At 39.0% G+C, this 17,516-nt stretch overlaps 1 protein-coding gene across 1 annotated transcript in view; it reads right to left on the bottom strand.

Moving 5' to 3' along the window:
- LOC149199231 (uncharacterized protein At4g15970-like) overlaps positions 1-13,711 on the bottom strand; it is a 60,324-nt gene extending 46,613 nt beyond the window's left edge. Inside the window, exon 1 of the mRNA XM_089400500.1 lies at positions 13,549-13,711. Coding sequence (XP_089256626.1) covers positions 13,549-13,711 — 163 coding nt within the window. The remainder of the gene's footprint in view (positions 1-13,548) is intronic.
- Positions 13,712-17,516: the final 3,805 nt, after the last annotated feature.

Below are 17,516 nucleotides of genomic sequence, written 5' to 3' on the forward strand. Positions count from 1 at the left end.
AAATAAGTTCAGACACTACATCACCGGCTATCAAACATTCGTACACACTGATCATGTTGCAATTAGGTATTTGATGAATAAACCAGATGTAAATGCTCGTATCATTAGATGGTTACTTTTATTGCAGCAATTTGATTTGACCATTGTTGATAAGCTGGGTAAGGAAAATGTTGTTGCTAATTTTTTGTCTAGACTAGATCTACCTGTAGGTGAAGAAGGAATGGTGGATGATCAAATGCCAGATGAACACCTATTTTCCATTTCAATGTTCTCTCCATGGTTTTCCAATATAGCAAATTATTTGGTTTCAACACGGTTTCCGCCACACCTGTCCTTAAAAGAGAAGAGAAAGATCATGAGGAAAAGTGCCCCATTCACTTGGATTGGGGGCAATCTTTTTAAACTTGGTCCAGATCAGATTTTGAGGTGATGTGCCAGGGAGGAGGAAGTTTTTGACATCCTCCTAACCTGTCATGATGGGCCCTGTGGGAGCCACTTTGCAACAAAAAGGATTGCCTTAACAATTCTATAATTAGTTTACTATTGGCCTACTCTTCATCAAGATATTAGGAGATATATCAGCCAATGTGGCTGATGTCAAAGGATGGGGAAACCTACTCCAAGGGATGAGATGCCCCTGCAACCTCAAGTGAATTTCGAGCCATTTGAGAAGTTGGGTATGGATTTTGTGGGTCCTATCAACCCTCCTTCAAAACAGAAATCTTACATCATTGTGTGTACTAATTATCTAACAAAATAGGCAGAAACAAAGGTGATCAAGGGAGCATCAGAAGAAAAAGTAGCTGAGTTTTTGAGGGAAAATATCTTCTACAAGTTTGGCTATCCAAGAGAGTTAGTCACAGATCAAGGGAGTCAGTTTACCTCCAATTTGGTTGAAGACTTGCTCACACATCATAAGATTAAGAACAAAAATTTCACCCCTTATCATCCGTAAGAAAATGGATAGGTGGAAGTCACTAACAGAGCTTTGGAAGGAATTTTGACTAAGGCAGTGAGTAGCAGCAGAAAAGATTGGGAAAATCGATTGGTTGAGGCCACCTAGACCTATAACACCACCTGAAAAACCACCACAGGGTTCATACCCTATGAGATGGTCTACGGGAAGAAGGCTTTGCTGTTAATAGAATTTGAATATAACACATTGAGGATGGCAGCTCAGCTGGACCTCGATCTTAGCCGTGCACAAAAGGAAAGGTTAATTTAGCTAAATGGATTGGATGAACAGAGATTGCAGGCCTTTCTCCACTCAGAGGTAGTCCAACTTCAAGGAAACATATGGCATGACAGACACCTCAAAGAAAAAAAATTCCAGCAAGGAGATTGAGCACTGTTGTATGATTCAAGATATAAAGATTTCAAGGGCAAACTGAGGACAATATGGCTGGGAACATACACAGTAGAAAAATGTAATGACAATGGTTCAATCCTGATCTGGACCATTGATGAAGAATCCATCCCCATGGTCGTCAATGGGCATAGGTTGAATATCTATAGGAAGCCCCTTTCCAAGAAGGAATTCATTGAGAATCTAGGTAAAACAGTGTTGGTAGTGGAGCAGGTCCCTGTCTCCACTCCACCCACACCCTTAGCAAAAAAATAAAAGGAGGAAAAAACAGAAAAGGAATAAAAGATCACTGGGTGAAAACCTCTAGGAGGCGCCCAGGGCAAGCCGTGAGGGTGAAAACCTCCTAGAGGCGCCCTAGTTGTCTCATAAAAAAAATAAACAAAAAAAAAAGAAAAAACAGAAGAAAAAAAAACCAACTTTTTTAATGCATTACAGGTTGCAGGAAGGTTACACAAGAGAAAACACATGGCCAGGCTACATACAACCTTGATAACTCATTCCTCCATCACCATTGTCTTTTCTCAGGCTTTGGTCTCATTTGTTCTGAAAATTTTACATCCTATAGGAAACTCTGTGCATTCTACAGGAGGCTCCTGTAGAAACTACAAAAAGCCCAAAATCAAGTTTAGAGAAGAATCTGAGGGTTGGAAATTTGTCTAGAAGGCTTGTGGACCTCCCTGCCACCATCCATCCACCTAACTCTCCATTCCATCCATGCACACCCACACTTCCACTTGCTTTTCTTTACCTACACAGACAAATATAGAAATTCTGTTTCTCTCATTCTTTAAACAAAAAATGATGAGAAATAAAGCAGCAATGTTCTTCATTTGGTCTTACCTGATGCCTTCCAGCTGTTATTCCTTTCATTCAAAACCTTCTTCAGCTGTCTTTTTAGCCCCTGCTCAAGCATTAGCCTGAAATTTCAGAGGGAGAAGCAGCTACAAGAAATCCTGCAGGATTCTTGTAGCAGCTAATCCCTTTAAAAAACAAGCTCCAGAGGCAGGGCCAACGCAACCAAGATGTATGCAACATGAAAAAAGCAGAGCCTGATAAAAAAATCACCAGCATAAGCCAAAGTTTGAGCATGCAAAGCACCAACAGCAGCAACAATGAAAAATGAAGTGCCAAAGTCCAAACATGCAGAGCGCAGTAGCGACTAACAGGTAAGTGGATAAACATATTCCTCAATTGCATGAATATTATTTAGGAATTGCATGAACTATTGGGATGGTCACAATTAAACAGAATCAGTGGCTATTAAACTGGTCACCCTCGTTTAGTTCAAAACACCCTCGCGGAGTTCAAATGAGCCTCTTCCAATTCAAACTGCAATTCAGATACGCAGTCAGCACGTGTGGCCCGTCAACTCAGGAGGAAAAAACTCAAAACTGGTAGTGGTGGTAGTGTATAATGGGAATAAGGGAGGTGATGGTAGTTAGGCAACATGAAAAACCATAATGACACTGGTGTAGGACCAACGGTCCGGATGGGGATAATGTACCCATCCAACCACCTCACCTCATGACTACAGATTACACCATTAGCTTAAGTACAATGCGGTCTAAGCCTCCACCGCCTTTTGTTTTCAGTTGCATCGATGAGTTCTCGACTTCAACACTCATCTACCATGTTCAGAATAGTGAACCAATTGTTTTCTACCAGTTTTTCAAAACCCTCCCACCTATCAAGTTCTACAGGAGCACTATTACATTCTACAGGAGCAGGAACACCGTGTACAGGAGGCTTTCTACAGGAAGGCCAGAGAGTAGCTCTGCAGAGGAAAAATTTAGAATTTTTGTCAAAATCGAGCTTGAAAAGAGGTAGGATCAGAAACCCACTCTGCATGCGATATATCTATACAAGGTGGTGGATTAGAAGCAAAGTCTTGGGTTGAAAAAGGAAAGGAAAGAAAGCTTAAAAGTCTGCTTGTGTTTTCCTGAATTCCATACAGTCTCTCCATTTTCTTCTTTGCGCTCAAAAATCTGTTTTTTTCTTTCCTTTCCAGTGTTCTCCTAAAAAAAGGGGGGGTGCAACCATAGAAACCAAGCCTGTGAAAAAATGAATTTGCAAGTCTGTCTACTCTGTGAAAAAACACAGTGTTATATGTTCTCTGTTTTGTCAAAGTATTGATTTTTTCCAAAAGCCGAGAAGCAAATTCAGGTTGAAAACAGTTTGAAGGGAGGGAAAAATTGCAAATTGATGTTGTGAAAAAAAGAAGAACACGAAAAATTTCCTCTCTGGTTTCAGGAAAAAAAAAAAAAAAAAACAAAAAAAACAAAACTCAGTTATCCCTCTGTTTCCGGTTTTGAAAGTTGTTGCCTTCTTCCTCACCTAAACATTTTCAGAAGTGACTAAACACCATGCCAGGAGGTTTTATGAGAAAGGAGCCTTTGAACTCCAACAAATTTCATGAACACCCCGAAGTGGTGGCCCTCTTCACCAAGCAAACTGGATGTCTTTCTTTAAGAGAATTCATGGTTATGACGAAGAGGTGACCAAGGAATTTTTACTGTCCTTAAGAGCCCATTCCAAAACACATGCTACAGTCAATTTCAAGGGTCTAACCCTAGAGCTTCAACCAGATTTTATCAGCAGAATCACAAGTCTTCCACTTGGGCTCCCCTGGAGCAAAGAAGAAAAACCATTAGGACAGGTTGCTAAAAATACATTTTTTTCAGCCTGATGAACATCTTGTAGAAGATAAGAATGGGGTCAGAAGGACAAGCTTACCTCCTCCATGGAGTGAAGTCAGCTACCAGATCATGAAATATATCTCTTTTGAAGGGAGATTCAGTATAGTTTATGGTTATCACTTCAGGTTATTGCATGAATTGAGATATGGGATGGACCTACCCGCAGCTAGGAAACTCAGTCTCCCATATTTCCTCCTCTAATCTTTGATAGAATGTGGCACCAAGTTGAATGCAGGGGTTCCAAACCAATTGGCCCACCATGGCCTCATTAAATTATTGGTGGAGGATTCTCTCCACACATACACCATCCCTATAGCTTGGGAAATTTTTCGGAATATGACCACGGAATATGACATAAAAACTCTCAAAGATGAACTTAGTCCCTCCAGCAGTGAAGAGGAGGATTAGAAAGAGGAACATGAAAGGAAATTCATGAGGAGGCACACAATATTCAAATAGAAGAAGAAAAAGGGGAAAAACGGAGAGAGGAAGAGAAAAAGGACAAAACCACAATTGAATGTAAGGCAGGAAAGAAAACAACATCAAAAGCAAAGAAGAGGAAGAGAACGGAAACTGAGAAGAAGAAGCCCAAGAAAGCTCAGAAAAAGACTGCCATAGGAGAGGCAGAGATTCAGCAAGAAAAGGAGAAGACACCACCAGAGACAACAAAGACAAAACCAAAAACAATAGACTCAGGAAAAACTATAGAGGGTGAAGAAGAAAAACAGTAGGAGGAAATATCCCTTGAAACACTGGCAAGGGAAGCAGCAGCTGTGCTTGTTGCATTAAGTACTCTAGCTAAGAAAAAGGGAAAAAGAAAAAGACAGACATCAATGTATTTCAAAGCCAGGAGGAGCACCAGGATTAAGGTGGGCAAGCCCCAGCCACCATCAAAAGAACCTATTACCATTGAGGATGCACCTACTGTAGCAAGGGAGGAATCTCCCTCCAAAATCTCTATCACCTATGAGAGAGGGAGTCCGAAGACCTCCACCTGGAAGGAAAGGATCAAATTGATGGACTCCAAAGCAGTCCTACAAGAGGCACAAACCTCAATACAGGAGACACTGGCCAAGCTTAAAGAAACTGAAAAATTGAAAAAGAAGGCAGAAGGATAGTCACAAGAGGAGGGTAAAGAAAAATAAATACCTAAGCCAAGCCCTTAGCCTAATTTAGGCTCATATTACAATCTTCTAGAAGGTGGGAAGATCATCGCATAAAAATTCGTAGTACCTCTTTTCTCTAGAAAAAGAAAGGGTCAAGACCCACACCTGGATGAAGATTGCTAAATCTAAAGGAGTCGAATATATAGGGCACATGGAAAACAAGTTGAGAGAGTTGAGCAGGGAGTTGGGCATGGTAAGGCACACAGAGAGCATTAGAAGAGCCCAACTATAGGAGGAAAATGAACTGTTGAAAAAGCAGTTACAGGAATGGGAACCTCAAGGAGGAAACAAGCTGACAATCTTGGAAGGGAAACAACAACAAGAAGGACCCTTAGCAGATAGTGAAGCAGCAGAGGAATAGGAACAAGAAGAAGAACCACAGATAGATGTTGAAATGCTGATGAAACAACAGTAAGAAAGAGAATCTCAGGCAGCAACTGAAGTGCTGATTTTGAAAAAGCAGTTGCAGGAAAAGGAAGCCTAGATGGCCTGCATGGCCAGCTGGGCAATGGAGGCCTTGCAGTGCAAACAGCCAGCTAGATCCTATGCACTGTATCTCAAAGACTAGTGGCTCCAATTCCATATTAAAACATTGGCCCAGAGGGGCACAATCCCATTTCAAGATTATGGTCAGTTTATGGATTTATGTGATCATAGTTTAGCCGAAGATAAAGCCAAGCTAGCAGAATTTTACCTACACAATATGGCACTTCCTGACATGAACTTATGGGATCCAAATACTACATTGGGAGACCTACAGCTCATGTCTATGGCTTCCTGGATGAGACATGAGGAAAAGAGAGCAGTAGAAATTCAAAAGATAATTGAAAAAGAGCTAAGTGAGCCCCTGATGATAAGGGCGGAACTAGGAGAACCATTGGCTCTCATCTATGCACATGAACACCTTGCAGCCAATCCCCAAGTTCTCCCTGATTATGTTGACAGGAAAGCACAAGCTATTGCTCATTTTGAAGATATGGAGAGATTGTTTGGCAATCACTGCCTTCATGCATCCATGAGGTGGAATACATTGCCACATAGCTTAAGGATCAGGGAGTATCATTCCCCAAGTAGAATGAGAGAGGCCATGAGGAAAGTTCCCCTTTACAAACACTCAATGAAAAACCTGAAAGCCAACTGGATTGGTCTTAAGTTCAGTCCTCCACTACTGTTAAGACTGTTCGAAGGAGTTAACGAGGAGGAAGAACAGGAACAATGGGAGGAAGGGGATAGGAAAGCAAGTTTCCATGACAGAGAGAAATACATCACATCAGAGGCTTGGGATGTTAGGGAAGCTGTTAAAGCTATTAAAGATGAAGAACTAGATTAGCTGCTCAGAGTATGAGTAACCCATTCAGCACGGGGGTGATGATGAGCCCTAGAAATGGGTAACTATATGGGCTCATTCTGCCTATTATTTTCATTTAATCCACCATTCTCAATAGTTTTGTGTATGTTTTTGAATATATTTATGTCAATAAAGTGAATGGGGATGGTCACTTTTCTATGTAGTCTAATGAGTTTTTATTGTAGATTTTTTGGACAATTTTGGACAAGGACCCGAAATTTGTGAGAAAAATGACAGCCAAACTCAAGGAAATAGGGATGAGGACATATAGGAGGGGTTTATCCTTCATTAATGATGCCTTACTTGAATTCTTCATCAACAGCTCGGAGTACAAAGGCCCACATTGATGATTCCAAGGGGCAGTCGAGCAAGTCAAGTAGGGTTGCTGTTATCTTCAGTTCTAGGCAGCTGAGTTCCTTAAGTTTAGGAGGACAGTTGGGAGTCCCCACTTGTATAGATAAGAAGGCTTCAAGCCTCAGTGGGTTAGCCATTCCATAGTATATTTTCGCACTTTTGTGTAGCCTTGTACTTAGCTCATTTTCGAGCTCTTTTTGAAGACAACTTTATGATGTAATTGCTATTTTTTTATAAATGAAGATGAACCAAGTTTTGAACCAGCACTAATATTTTCTATAAGGTTGAAGCTCTTGGGTTAGGGCCCAACCCAAGTGCCCAGCACCTCCTTTGTGTATTTATATGCTTTTTCTTGCATTCATAAGATAATTTCTATTGTTTAGGTTAACCTTGCTTTATTAAATTAGGTTGCTTTTGATGGTTAGAATAATTGTTTTTTGCTTCAAGTTGCTTAAGTAGTTTGCTGTAGTAACAAAAAAATATCCAAAAAGGCCACTAGTAGGTCTTGATATCCTTTCTCCCTCCTTGGGACCATGATTTTAGGTCAAGGCACTACTGCTACCACCAAAAACATAGTTTTTGCTCTTCTAATGCAAGTGCTAGTGTGATATTTCGAGTTGGAGAAGTTGATATCAGTTTGGATTCACATGCTTAGATCATTTCAGATCCATTTACCATGGTTTTCTTGCATAATTTTCTGTCCATAAAGTATTGTTCGACATTTTTCTAGTTTTAGGTCAAAATTAGGTTAAGATAGACAAAACTCTGTTTTTCGATTCTTGCTTTGGTCAGCTTTGAGAAATAAGTGTGCAGCTCTCTTGTAGAACATTCTAGCTTATCATTCCTCCCAACACATCTTGTACCATTTCATCTCTCAATATTTACCCACTCATGTGCCACATTTCGCCAATCTACCCTAATTTCCGCGTTTTTTCACAAAGTTTCTTTCTTGCCCTTCAAACAAATCCAACCATCTCTTTCGTTCCTGATCCTCATTGACAAAGTTCTAGATCCCTCAACAACTTCATCTAGCATTCATTTCCCCTTTCCCATCATTTTTCCATGTTCAAATCTCCAAAAACGACTTTCAACCTCCTCCAGTAGATCCCCCTGTAGAACCTCCTGTAGATCCCCTGCAGCCTCCTGTAGAAGTTCCTGCGAGTGATTTTTTGAAGTCTGATCACAATGGAAGTCTCTAGAAGGGTACTAGGGACTTCTTAGGACCTCTCCACACCTTCCTCACCTTCTGCAAAAGCCAAATCCATCTTCCTTTGCCACCAAACCTCTGCACAATCACAACCAGTCAAATCACAAGCATAATAATTCCACATAAAAATACTCAAAAGTACAAAAAGATGATTTCTTCTCATTTCATTTCAAAAGTAGCTTGAATAAATGCAATTTACCTTTTCAGTAGTCAATTACACTCATTTCATTAGTTTCCGTCTCTTTTCCTTCAAAAGTAGAGTTAGTGGGTAAACTAGGGTTTGCTAGGGTTTGCGTTCCATTTCAGTTTTCATTCTCTTTTTTCAAGTAGAATAGCCCATGGAGAGTTAGTTTCCTTTCATCGCAGCTAAAACTTCTTCTGAGAACTCATAGAAGTTAGCTTAAGCTCCTACCGAACTTGTGCCCACTGATCAAGTGACAACCTGCAATAAAAGCTAGTACTTGTGCATACAACATCCTCGCTTCCAAGTTTGTTACGAACTACCGGGTTGATAAAAGTAAAGAAGGAAGCCCTAGGAGTTGCAACATTATTGCTACAATACTGGAGCTCACCATATATCATTCTCATCTTGTGGTTTCCTCCCCATGGCGGTTTCTAATGTATAAAGTGGTGTGGAATAGAATTCATCCTCATCATCCTCCTCCAACCAGAGAGGTAGATCATGTTCTAGCAAGGGTTGGGTAGGAGGGTATAGGATTTGTTATGCCCCTATACCAATCGGTGTCATATATCATGATTGAATTGGTTTAGCTTTGAAATATGTTCATACCTTTACTTGTTGCAAAGGTTTTCCACATTTGTAAAAAATTAAAAAATCAAAAAATTAAAAAATGTAAAGAGGGTATACCATAAAAGAAAAATCAAAGGGTAAAAAGAATAAAGAAAAGGTCAAAAAATGACAAAAAATGAACCCCAACAAAAACAAATGACCAGGAAAGTGTGCAAGACAAAATGCCACTACTATTTTACTTTGTACAATAATGATTGTGTGAAACTTGTTACCTATGCCACAATCCATGGTAACCAAAGAGTTTAAACTTGGTTATTTCATGTTTTCAATTTCTTGTTTTAGAAATAGAGAATAAAGATCTGACCAAATAGTGTAAACTTGGCAGATAAGTAGATAGGTAGAGTGAAAAAGGAGCTCACAAGTTTTACTGAGCCCTTGGATGTAATAAGTGTAGACTTAGATAGGCATCACTATGTAAAAGAAAAGAAAGTTTGATAAGGTTTTCCTAGTCTAAGTGCACCCTAATAAAGAAGCGAAAATGCTAGGATAAAGTAGGTAGAGTAAGTAGATGATGGTTGTAGAATAAATGTGTGGTGAATGTTAAGTTTAAATGTTTCAATCTTTTAACTTTAATCACTAGGCAAAGGCATGTATCACATGGAAAATCACATCATCATTCAAAGTCAAAATAATTAACTTCCCTACTCATTCCCCTAAAATCTTCACTAATTCCCTAAGTGCTAAAGGTAATTTCCAAAGTTAGAGGGGCTCAGAGCATTTCTCTAACTTTTGGAGGGACCAGACCCTCGGCCCAATAATTAGAAATTCCTAAAGTACTTAAGTCCCTTTCATCAACATTACCCCCCCATAAGATCACTCACTCCTTTGATAAAACTTTTCCTAAGTGAAATCCTATTTTACTTAGGAAAATTGAGATAAATTACCATAAAAACCCCTTTCATGCTTTTAGCCTAAGCAATATGTTATAGGATGAAACACTTTCGAAAAACATTGGACTTAGCGCTTTCCCATTCATTTGGTCATATTAACCACTGATGTTTTATTATATAATTCCTGAATAAAACAAAATTACCCACGCCCATATTATATTATTATACAAAACCCCAAATTATTATATATCTCACCCCTTGGTTAAATATAACCATAAAACAAATAAATAAACAAGATTAATTAACTAATCTATAGTTAATTAAGAACCCGACCCCGCCACCATTTAATGAGGTTTAATTATGTCGTTCGGACTAATTAATAACTCAATAACCAATCAAATCGCCCCCGATATGATTAAACCTTTAATTAATATCGGGCCTGCCCTCAGTTATCCATCTGTCACTTCATTGCCCAAACCACCGTGCTTTGCTCATATCGCGTGGGCCTCTTAGTCGACCTTTAGCATGCGATGTGAGCAGTTTCACAAACAATACCGATGCTACGTGTTGAAAGACGTATGGAATTGCATTGCTCCCCCCAAATACCACTTACCCTCCAAAAGCAGTGCGATGACACCCGCTTACTGCCTCCTGCTAACGAAAAAACGTCAAGTCGCCTCCCCGCTGACGCCACCTATCCATATCACGAAACCCACCAAAAGCTTTAACTTTGCATAAAAAAACAAAGTTAATACAGTTTTCGTCCTTATTTTAAAAACTCATGCATGCAACTAGAACGTAGAAGTCGACCAGCTCGTACTCCAACCATTAGCCACCATGAAATTTGCAGTCTAACACCGCTCCAGTCCACCATTTGCACTCAGTGAACTTGCACTCCATTGCCAAACACTCCATAAATAGGTATTTACCAGTTTCCTTCCAGAAACCCTGTAAATACTTAATTTCCTCTGTGATTACATTGAAAACTCAAATATTCAATGTAATTCAGTTGCTGAACTTAAAATTAAAGATTACCAGAACCCATGCTTCACCTATCTCACTCAATAAACCCATTTTTCATCTCTGAATCCACAAGAACCAGAAATGGAAACCCCCATGGCCCTCAATGTACCTCCTATCACTACTCATAGAGATTTGGATTATCTTCCCTTAGTAGTTAAATATTTTCAAATAAAGGACCTTGAATCCAATAAAAACCCCTTGAAAGCATTTTGTCAATGCTGAGACAATTACATGAATGGCTCTGATACCATAGGACTTTGGGAATCAAATCTCCCAAGGTATATGCTCCCTTCTATTCACATTTTCCCTGACATTATCCATCAATGTCAAGCCAATTATAATCCCACCCTCAAAGCAATAATGTCCCCCAATCAAAATATTCTATTCACAATTACTGCAGACTCAATCAATGAAATGCTACAGTTTCAACCCAGTCAAAACCTCACCCCCATTTCCCTTGGGGAATTGCTTGAAAACTCCACCAAAATGTCTAGTTCTGAACTCAATCGCCTTCACCACACTTTCATAGATAGGGATCACATACCAAAAGATCCTCCTCCTTATCTAACATGTTTTTTCATTGATATAGGCCGAAACATTTTTAATATGATTGTTGTTGTAGTGAGTTTCAATACTAGTGAGTATGTGGATGAATTCACTCTAGTTTTCATTTCCATTTTTACCCTTGGTCAGCCTCCTACTGTCAAATATGACTATGCTTCTTTCATTGCTGAGAAAATCCATGACCACTTCTTTAGATTAGAAAATGAAAGGGTATTTAAGTATTCTACAGTCATATATCACCTTTTCCTTTACTATCAGTCTGACAAATTCCTATTCTCTGTGAATAAGCTTGATACTAGAGGTAATACCAGATCAATCATGTTCTTGACTTCCATCTTCCACTACTCATACACGTGTCCCTATTCATACAATGAATTCATTGACCAGTTTTTCCATCCTGTGACCACCATGCTGACAAGAAATCCTCCTCCTCGGATTAGTGATGAGATCAAGAAAATTTTGGAAATTTCAAAACAATACAAGATATGTGATTGGTTCCTGTACCAGAATCACATTGAGATCTGAATATATGGTTATAAGCTCCCTCCTTTCAAGCTGCCTAAGATGTCCCTGTGATATTGTTTGCTAGAATATTACAAGCAAATGTTAAACTCTGGCCAAATTAATTTCACCAAGGCAAAGAAGAAAGCCCAATTAAGGATCAAAGACCACTTAGGCCCATTTGTGTGCAACAATAGAGAAGCAGGGAAAACAACAGAATAAATCATAGAAACAACAATGAAACTCAAGAAAATATTTGCTTGGACATATGATCCTCAAATTTTCATTTGTGATAGGAGAATGAAACATAAGCTGTCACCTTATATCCATCATAGAATCCCTGAGATAGAACAATATGCAAATATGGATGAATGGAGGGAAGGAACTTTAGTTGAGATGGGTAGTGATCAAGTTGAGGTAGAGAATGTGATGAAAGATTTAGAAAAGAGACTTGACCTAGACTCTTTTGAACAGGTACCAGTTGAATCTACTCAAAGGCCAACACCAGAGCCTAGTGCCTATACAATAGACTTCTCAAAGGCACACACAAGAAACTAGTGCTTCCCCAACATAACCACCATAGGAACAAAAGAAAGGAACAAGTACTCCAGCATCAGGACAACCACAAACATCAGAACAACTAGAGATGTTAGAGCAGTCTGAAATCTCTGAAGAACGAGCTCCACCACAATCTCATCTAGCTCAGGTTAATATGGGAAATCCCCCAGTTGTGCAAACTCCTCTAAATGAGGAAAAGAACTTGAAAAGAGACAGGGAAGTAGCTACCCCTGCCAGTGGGCATCCAGACCAACCTTGTGCTAAGAGGCATAGGATAAATCCATATTCAGAGGAAGAATACAATGAAGAAACCACAAAAAGCACAAGAAAATAAAGTGGAGACAGTCTACATACATTCCCGACAGGTGGGACACCTTCTAGCTCACAAAGACAAGAGCTTGAAAGACAACAGAGTGTAGAAGTTTCATCTTTCAGATCTTCACCTGAGAAGATCATAGACATAAAAGGAAAGTTCAAGGAGATAAATACCAAGAATGAGTAGCTGAAGGCCCAAGCCTATGCTCAATACTTGAAGATGGCCCCTACAAATCAAACTAGATTGATGTCAGCTTTTGACATCAAAGAAGGAAAAATGCAAATGAGCTTTCTAAAGCCCACAGTGCTGGAGCCAAAGTCCTTGGCAAATTATCTCAAAAATGACTTTGAAGTCATGGCCAAAGACATCCACCACATAGACCAGATAGAACTTTACAAAAAAACAGGGGAGATGGTTTATTCTACACTGACTAGGAAGGCAATGATGACACATAAGTTGCAAAATTCACTGAGCAACACTACTGCCCAATTGCAACTAGAAAAGGCCTCCTCATAGGCAAAAGACAATAGGATCAAATCATTGGAGGAGTTGATTACTGAGTTGGCCCATAACCCAAAGGATATCAAGGCAGCAGAGAACCTAATAAAGAAAAAGAATGAAGATATAGCTGCACTGAGAAAGAAGTTGAAAATGCCACCACTCATTCACCCTTAGACTGCTGAAATGATTGAGAAGAAAAATGAAGAAGAGCTTATGGACTTGGTCCTTAAGCTAAATGAGAAACTAAAAGAGATAGAGCAGGAATTGGAGAAAACACTATAGTCAAGGCAGAGTGAGTCGACCACACCGCCTAAAACTACAGTACCATTGGTTTCAATAGTAGTCCCTTCCACATTGGCATCAGCTTTAGCACCAAATATTCCTTTGGCAATAGCTGCACCCATAGAAGCAACAGGTACATCACAGACAGGTGCACCAACATAGAGTACAAAGTATTTGATTAAGTCCATGGAGGAGATGAAACTTCAAGTCACAGAATTGCAGAAAGTGAAAGAGAAATTCACTACTTTGGAACAAAAATATGATGTATCAAAAATCAATTTTGCAGAAGAGATGAGGAAAAACAAAGGCTTGACCCAACAGATTAAAGCACTGGAGAAAGACCTTACATTTGAAAAGCCTTTGACAGACATTAGGAAGATATTGTGGACCAATATCATTGATTCCATCAATGATATTTGGTCATAAATTCAAATTATTTTTGAACAAATTGATTTGGTTAAACCTGCTCTTGAAGAAGTTCAAAGGACCAGAGAAGAACTAGGAAGAAAACTAGAAGAAGCCATCATATTAATCAAATTTCTGAACAAAAGAAACAGGGAACAGTTGGAACAATTAGAAATTGAGGATAGGACTACTACCATCCTCGAAATAAAGAAATTATTGACCAAGAGAAATCTGATGAAAGGTCTGGAACGAAGATGTCAAAGTATGCAAGAATACATAGACGAGTTCATGAGGAAGTTTGACATCTTACAAAGTAAAGGACTCCCAAGTCCTTTAGTCATCAATGATAAGCTTATGATTCAGATTGATTACATCAACAACTTACATCAGCAAGCTAATAGTCAGGCCAGTTCATCTGTAGTCAAAGCATTGCCCATAGGGAATGTTCTCTATGATGGCTTGGAGAACCTTTTTTACATTGAGCATGAAGTGAAGCACCTATTCCCAGCGCAACCCAGTTTTGTGAAATATACTGAAGCAGACGAAATCTACAGGAAGCCGAGAAGGAAAATAATACCAAAAGATGATTGTTGGACCAACATGACCAACATCCTATAAATTACCATGACTAGAGTGAGGTAAAAATAAAAACTTGCCACAGTGAAGTCTGGTAAAAAGGGTGAACAATGGTGAACAGGTAAAGAGTATCAGATACAGGTGAAAGAGTATCAGTAAAAAGATAAAATCAGATGTCCAACACAGATTTACTAGCACGATAGCATGATGAACACTCATAGGACCTGCCTCTAGCTCCTTCAACAAAAACAAGGACAACAACAATCATTTCACATTTTGTTTCTACATTCAAGACCATCTATCTCTATATTCATGTAAGTTATTTATTTTTCCTAGAATATATCTCTCTTAGTTAGGAGATATTTTGATGTAACAATTTGTATAAATAGTTCCTCATTCAAAGTATTGGGTGTGGATTCTTAGACATTTCTGTAGACAATTTACTTTTGGAATTGAAGTGTTGTTGAAAACCTTTTTGTATGGCTGGCTGGAACAAAGTAATAAAGCAAAGGACTTTTATAGGATACCTGTGTCAAACAAGAAACAAATAAGTATTCTATATCTTATGTCTTTACAGTTTTCTAGTTTAATAAATATTCATATGTGTTTCATATCTAAATGATAAACGAAAAATTATATTTCAAAAATAGCTTTACTGCATTATGTCCTTAAAATCGTTTACTTTCTTAATGTTTTCTTCCAAGCTATTATAGGTAGGGAATTCTTAACTGCTCCCTGCTTTCATAGTTTATCATTTTGACCATTTAACAAAGAATACTTAATTGCTTTTTGTTAATGAGCACCCACTTTCCCTCCTTTTGGACCTTGATGAAGGATTCTTAGTTGCCCTTCCTCCCTGTTCAAGACCATTTCACCCATTTTGAGCTATCATTTGTCTTTTTTTTAACTATCTTGCCCTATGAAATCTCCTTTGTTAAATCAACCTGATCCAGTTAAGCCATCATCCAGTTGACTCCATAGCCCAATGGCATGAAATACCTTGTTCTATCCATCTGCTCCTGAATTGCACCACCAAACAAAATCAAAACCCCCCAAGCTTTCATAACTAACTTAATATCCCGTAAATAAAGCTAAATCATAATGAGAGAGCCCTCTCTGAGTATAGATTGGCTATATTCTATACTTAAAAGATTGGTTTGTGGTTACCTCAGATCCCTTTCCTTCTTCTAATAACTTCAAGGAAAATCTGAGTGCTAACATAGTGGCGACTCCGCTGGGGAATAACAATTCCTCAGTCAAAACAATCTTTAAGAAAATTTAAACTTTAAATCTAAAAGCATCTTAAAGAATTCACAGAATTTGTTTTGATATTTGTTAAGAAAAAAAAACAAAACCTAAAAACCTGGCTTCAGAAAGAACTAGTTACACTAGAGCTAATCCTGATCCCAATCCACCACAAGTGTTTGAGAACCCCAATCTGATCCCCAAATTTCTTAGAAGACAAGAAAGTTCTGCTAGTCCTCGACCCATATTCAGATCCTCATCTTGTCCTGTTAAGTGGATTTACCTAGAAGACCTACCCTTTGATGAGTATTTTGGAACCTCTTTGTTTAGGACTTCATTCGACTCTGAATTAATAGACCTAGTCCAAGACCTAGAGTTCATCAGAGAACTAGAAATCCAAGCAGCCAATTTGTCAATTGATAGACATTTATAGAACTCACCACAATCTGATCTTACCACTGAAGGAACCCCTAATCCTTCTGTAGTCACTTCATTTTCTGCAAGCTCATCATCATTCCCTCACATCTCTCAACCTCAAACCACTCCACATTTGACCATTACTTCCAGCTCTCCATCCATAACTCAAACATCCACTGTTACTCCAACTCCAGCTTTTGTTTCACCATTACCAATAGCAATGGCCAACAGATATGCTCCCCTGGTACTACCAACTAATTTAGGTGCCATGCCCTAGGACTACCAATGTAAGATCGCTACTTTTGATGGCACTGGAACCTATACAACCCAGCAACACACCAAGAAGATGATTGATTATTTTGAAATTTATGAAATAGATACTGTTGATGTACAAATGAGAATATTCGTTCAAAATTTATCTAGGGAATTTAAAACCTGGTTCAGAGACTTAACACCCAATAATATATATAGCCTAAGAACCCTCTACTAGCAATTCCTGAACAGGTGAGAGAAAAGGAAAGACCCTGTTAGAAAATTATATATATTACGGAGCAATGGAACACATAAAATATTGCAGAAATATAAATAGAGAAAAGACATAAAACAAGAGAGACACAGATATACGTGGTTCACCCAGTTTGGGCTACGTCCACCCCGAACAGACAGTCCTTCCTTTCTATTATCCAACAAAATGAAGAGACACAACCTACATCAAATCCACTGTAATATCATCTTTTTTCTCTCACAGTCTCACCTCTCTATTTCTCACTCGAAGAATACACATCTATTACACAGCCTCAATATAATGCCCTCATATGAAGAGAGGGGGCAAAAAACCCTAAACTAAACATAAGTTCTACCATCAGATCATCCGCCTAATGAACGGCCCAGATTGACTAGAAATTACTATACTTTGACAAGGCAATTCTACATCTGTTTTTAACTTCAGGGGCGGTGCCCCCGAACCCGGCCCCCGGACCCCCACGAGGGGGACAAATCCCCCCCGCACCCCCCCATGTGGAGGGGTGTACAAACTTCCTGGGTATACATCTGGCTAAAACAAATACCTCTGAACAATCATGCTCCACATCCAACAAACCCCCTTTAGATTCTATCTGAATACAAAAACCTAAGAAGAGGACCCCATGAAACTATCCAAGACTATTGCACTAGATTCAACAGTGTGTATAATTCCATCCCACTAGATCTTAGACCCCCACCTGGTTTAGCCTTAATCAAATTCCCAGATGGATTTGATTCTGATATGGCTTTCGAGCTGAGAGAAAGAAACTCCCCTACTTTGGAAGATATGCAAAGCATAATAGTCAGCATTGAAGCCAACTTGCTATC

The sequence above is a fragment of the Pinus tabuliformis genome, chromosome 2_1 (assembly GCF_031772625.1).
Source record: "Pinus tabuliformis cultivar Carrire ecotype Pingquan chromosome 2_1, CPIR1, whole genome shotgun sequence".
NCBI lineage: Eukaryota > Viridiplantae > Streptophyta > Pinopsida > Pinales > Pinaceae > Pinus > Pinus tabuliformis.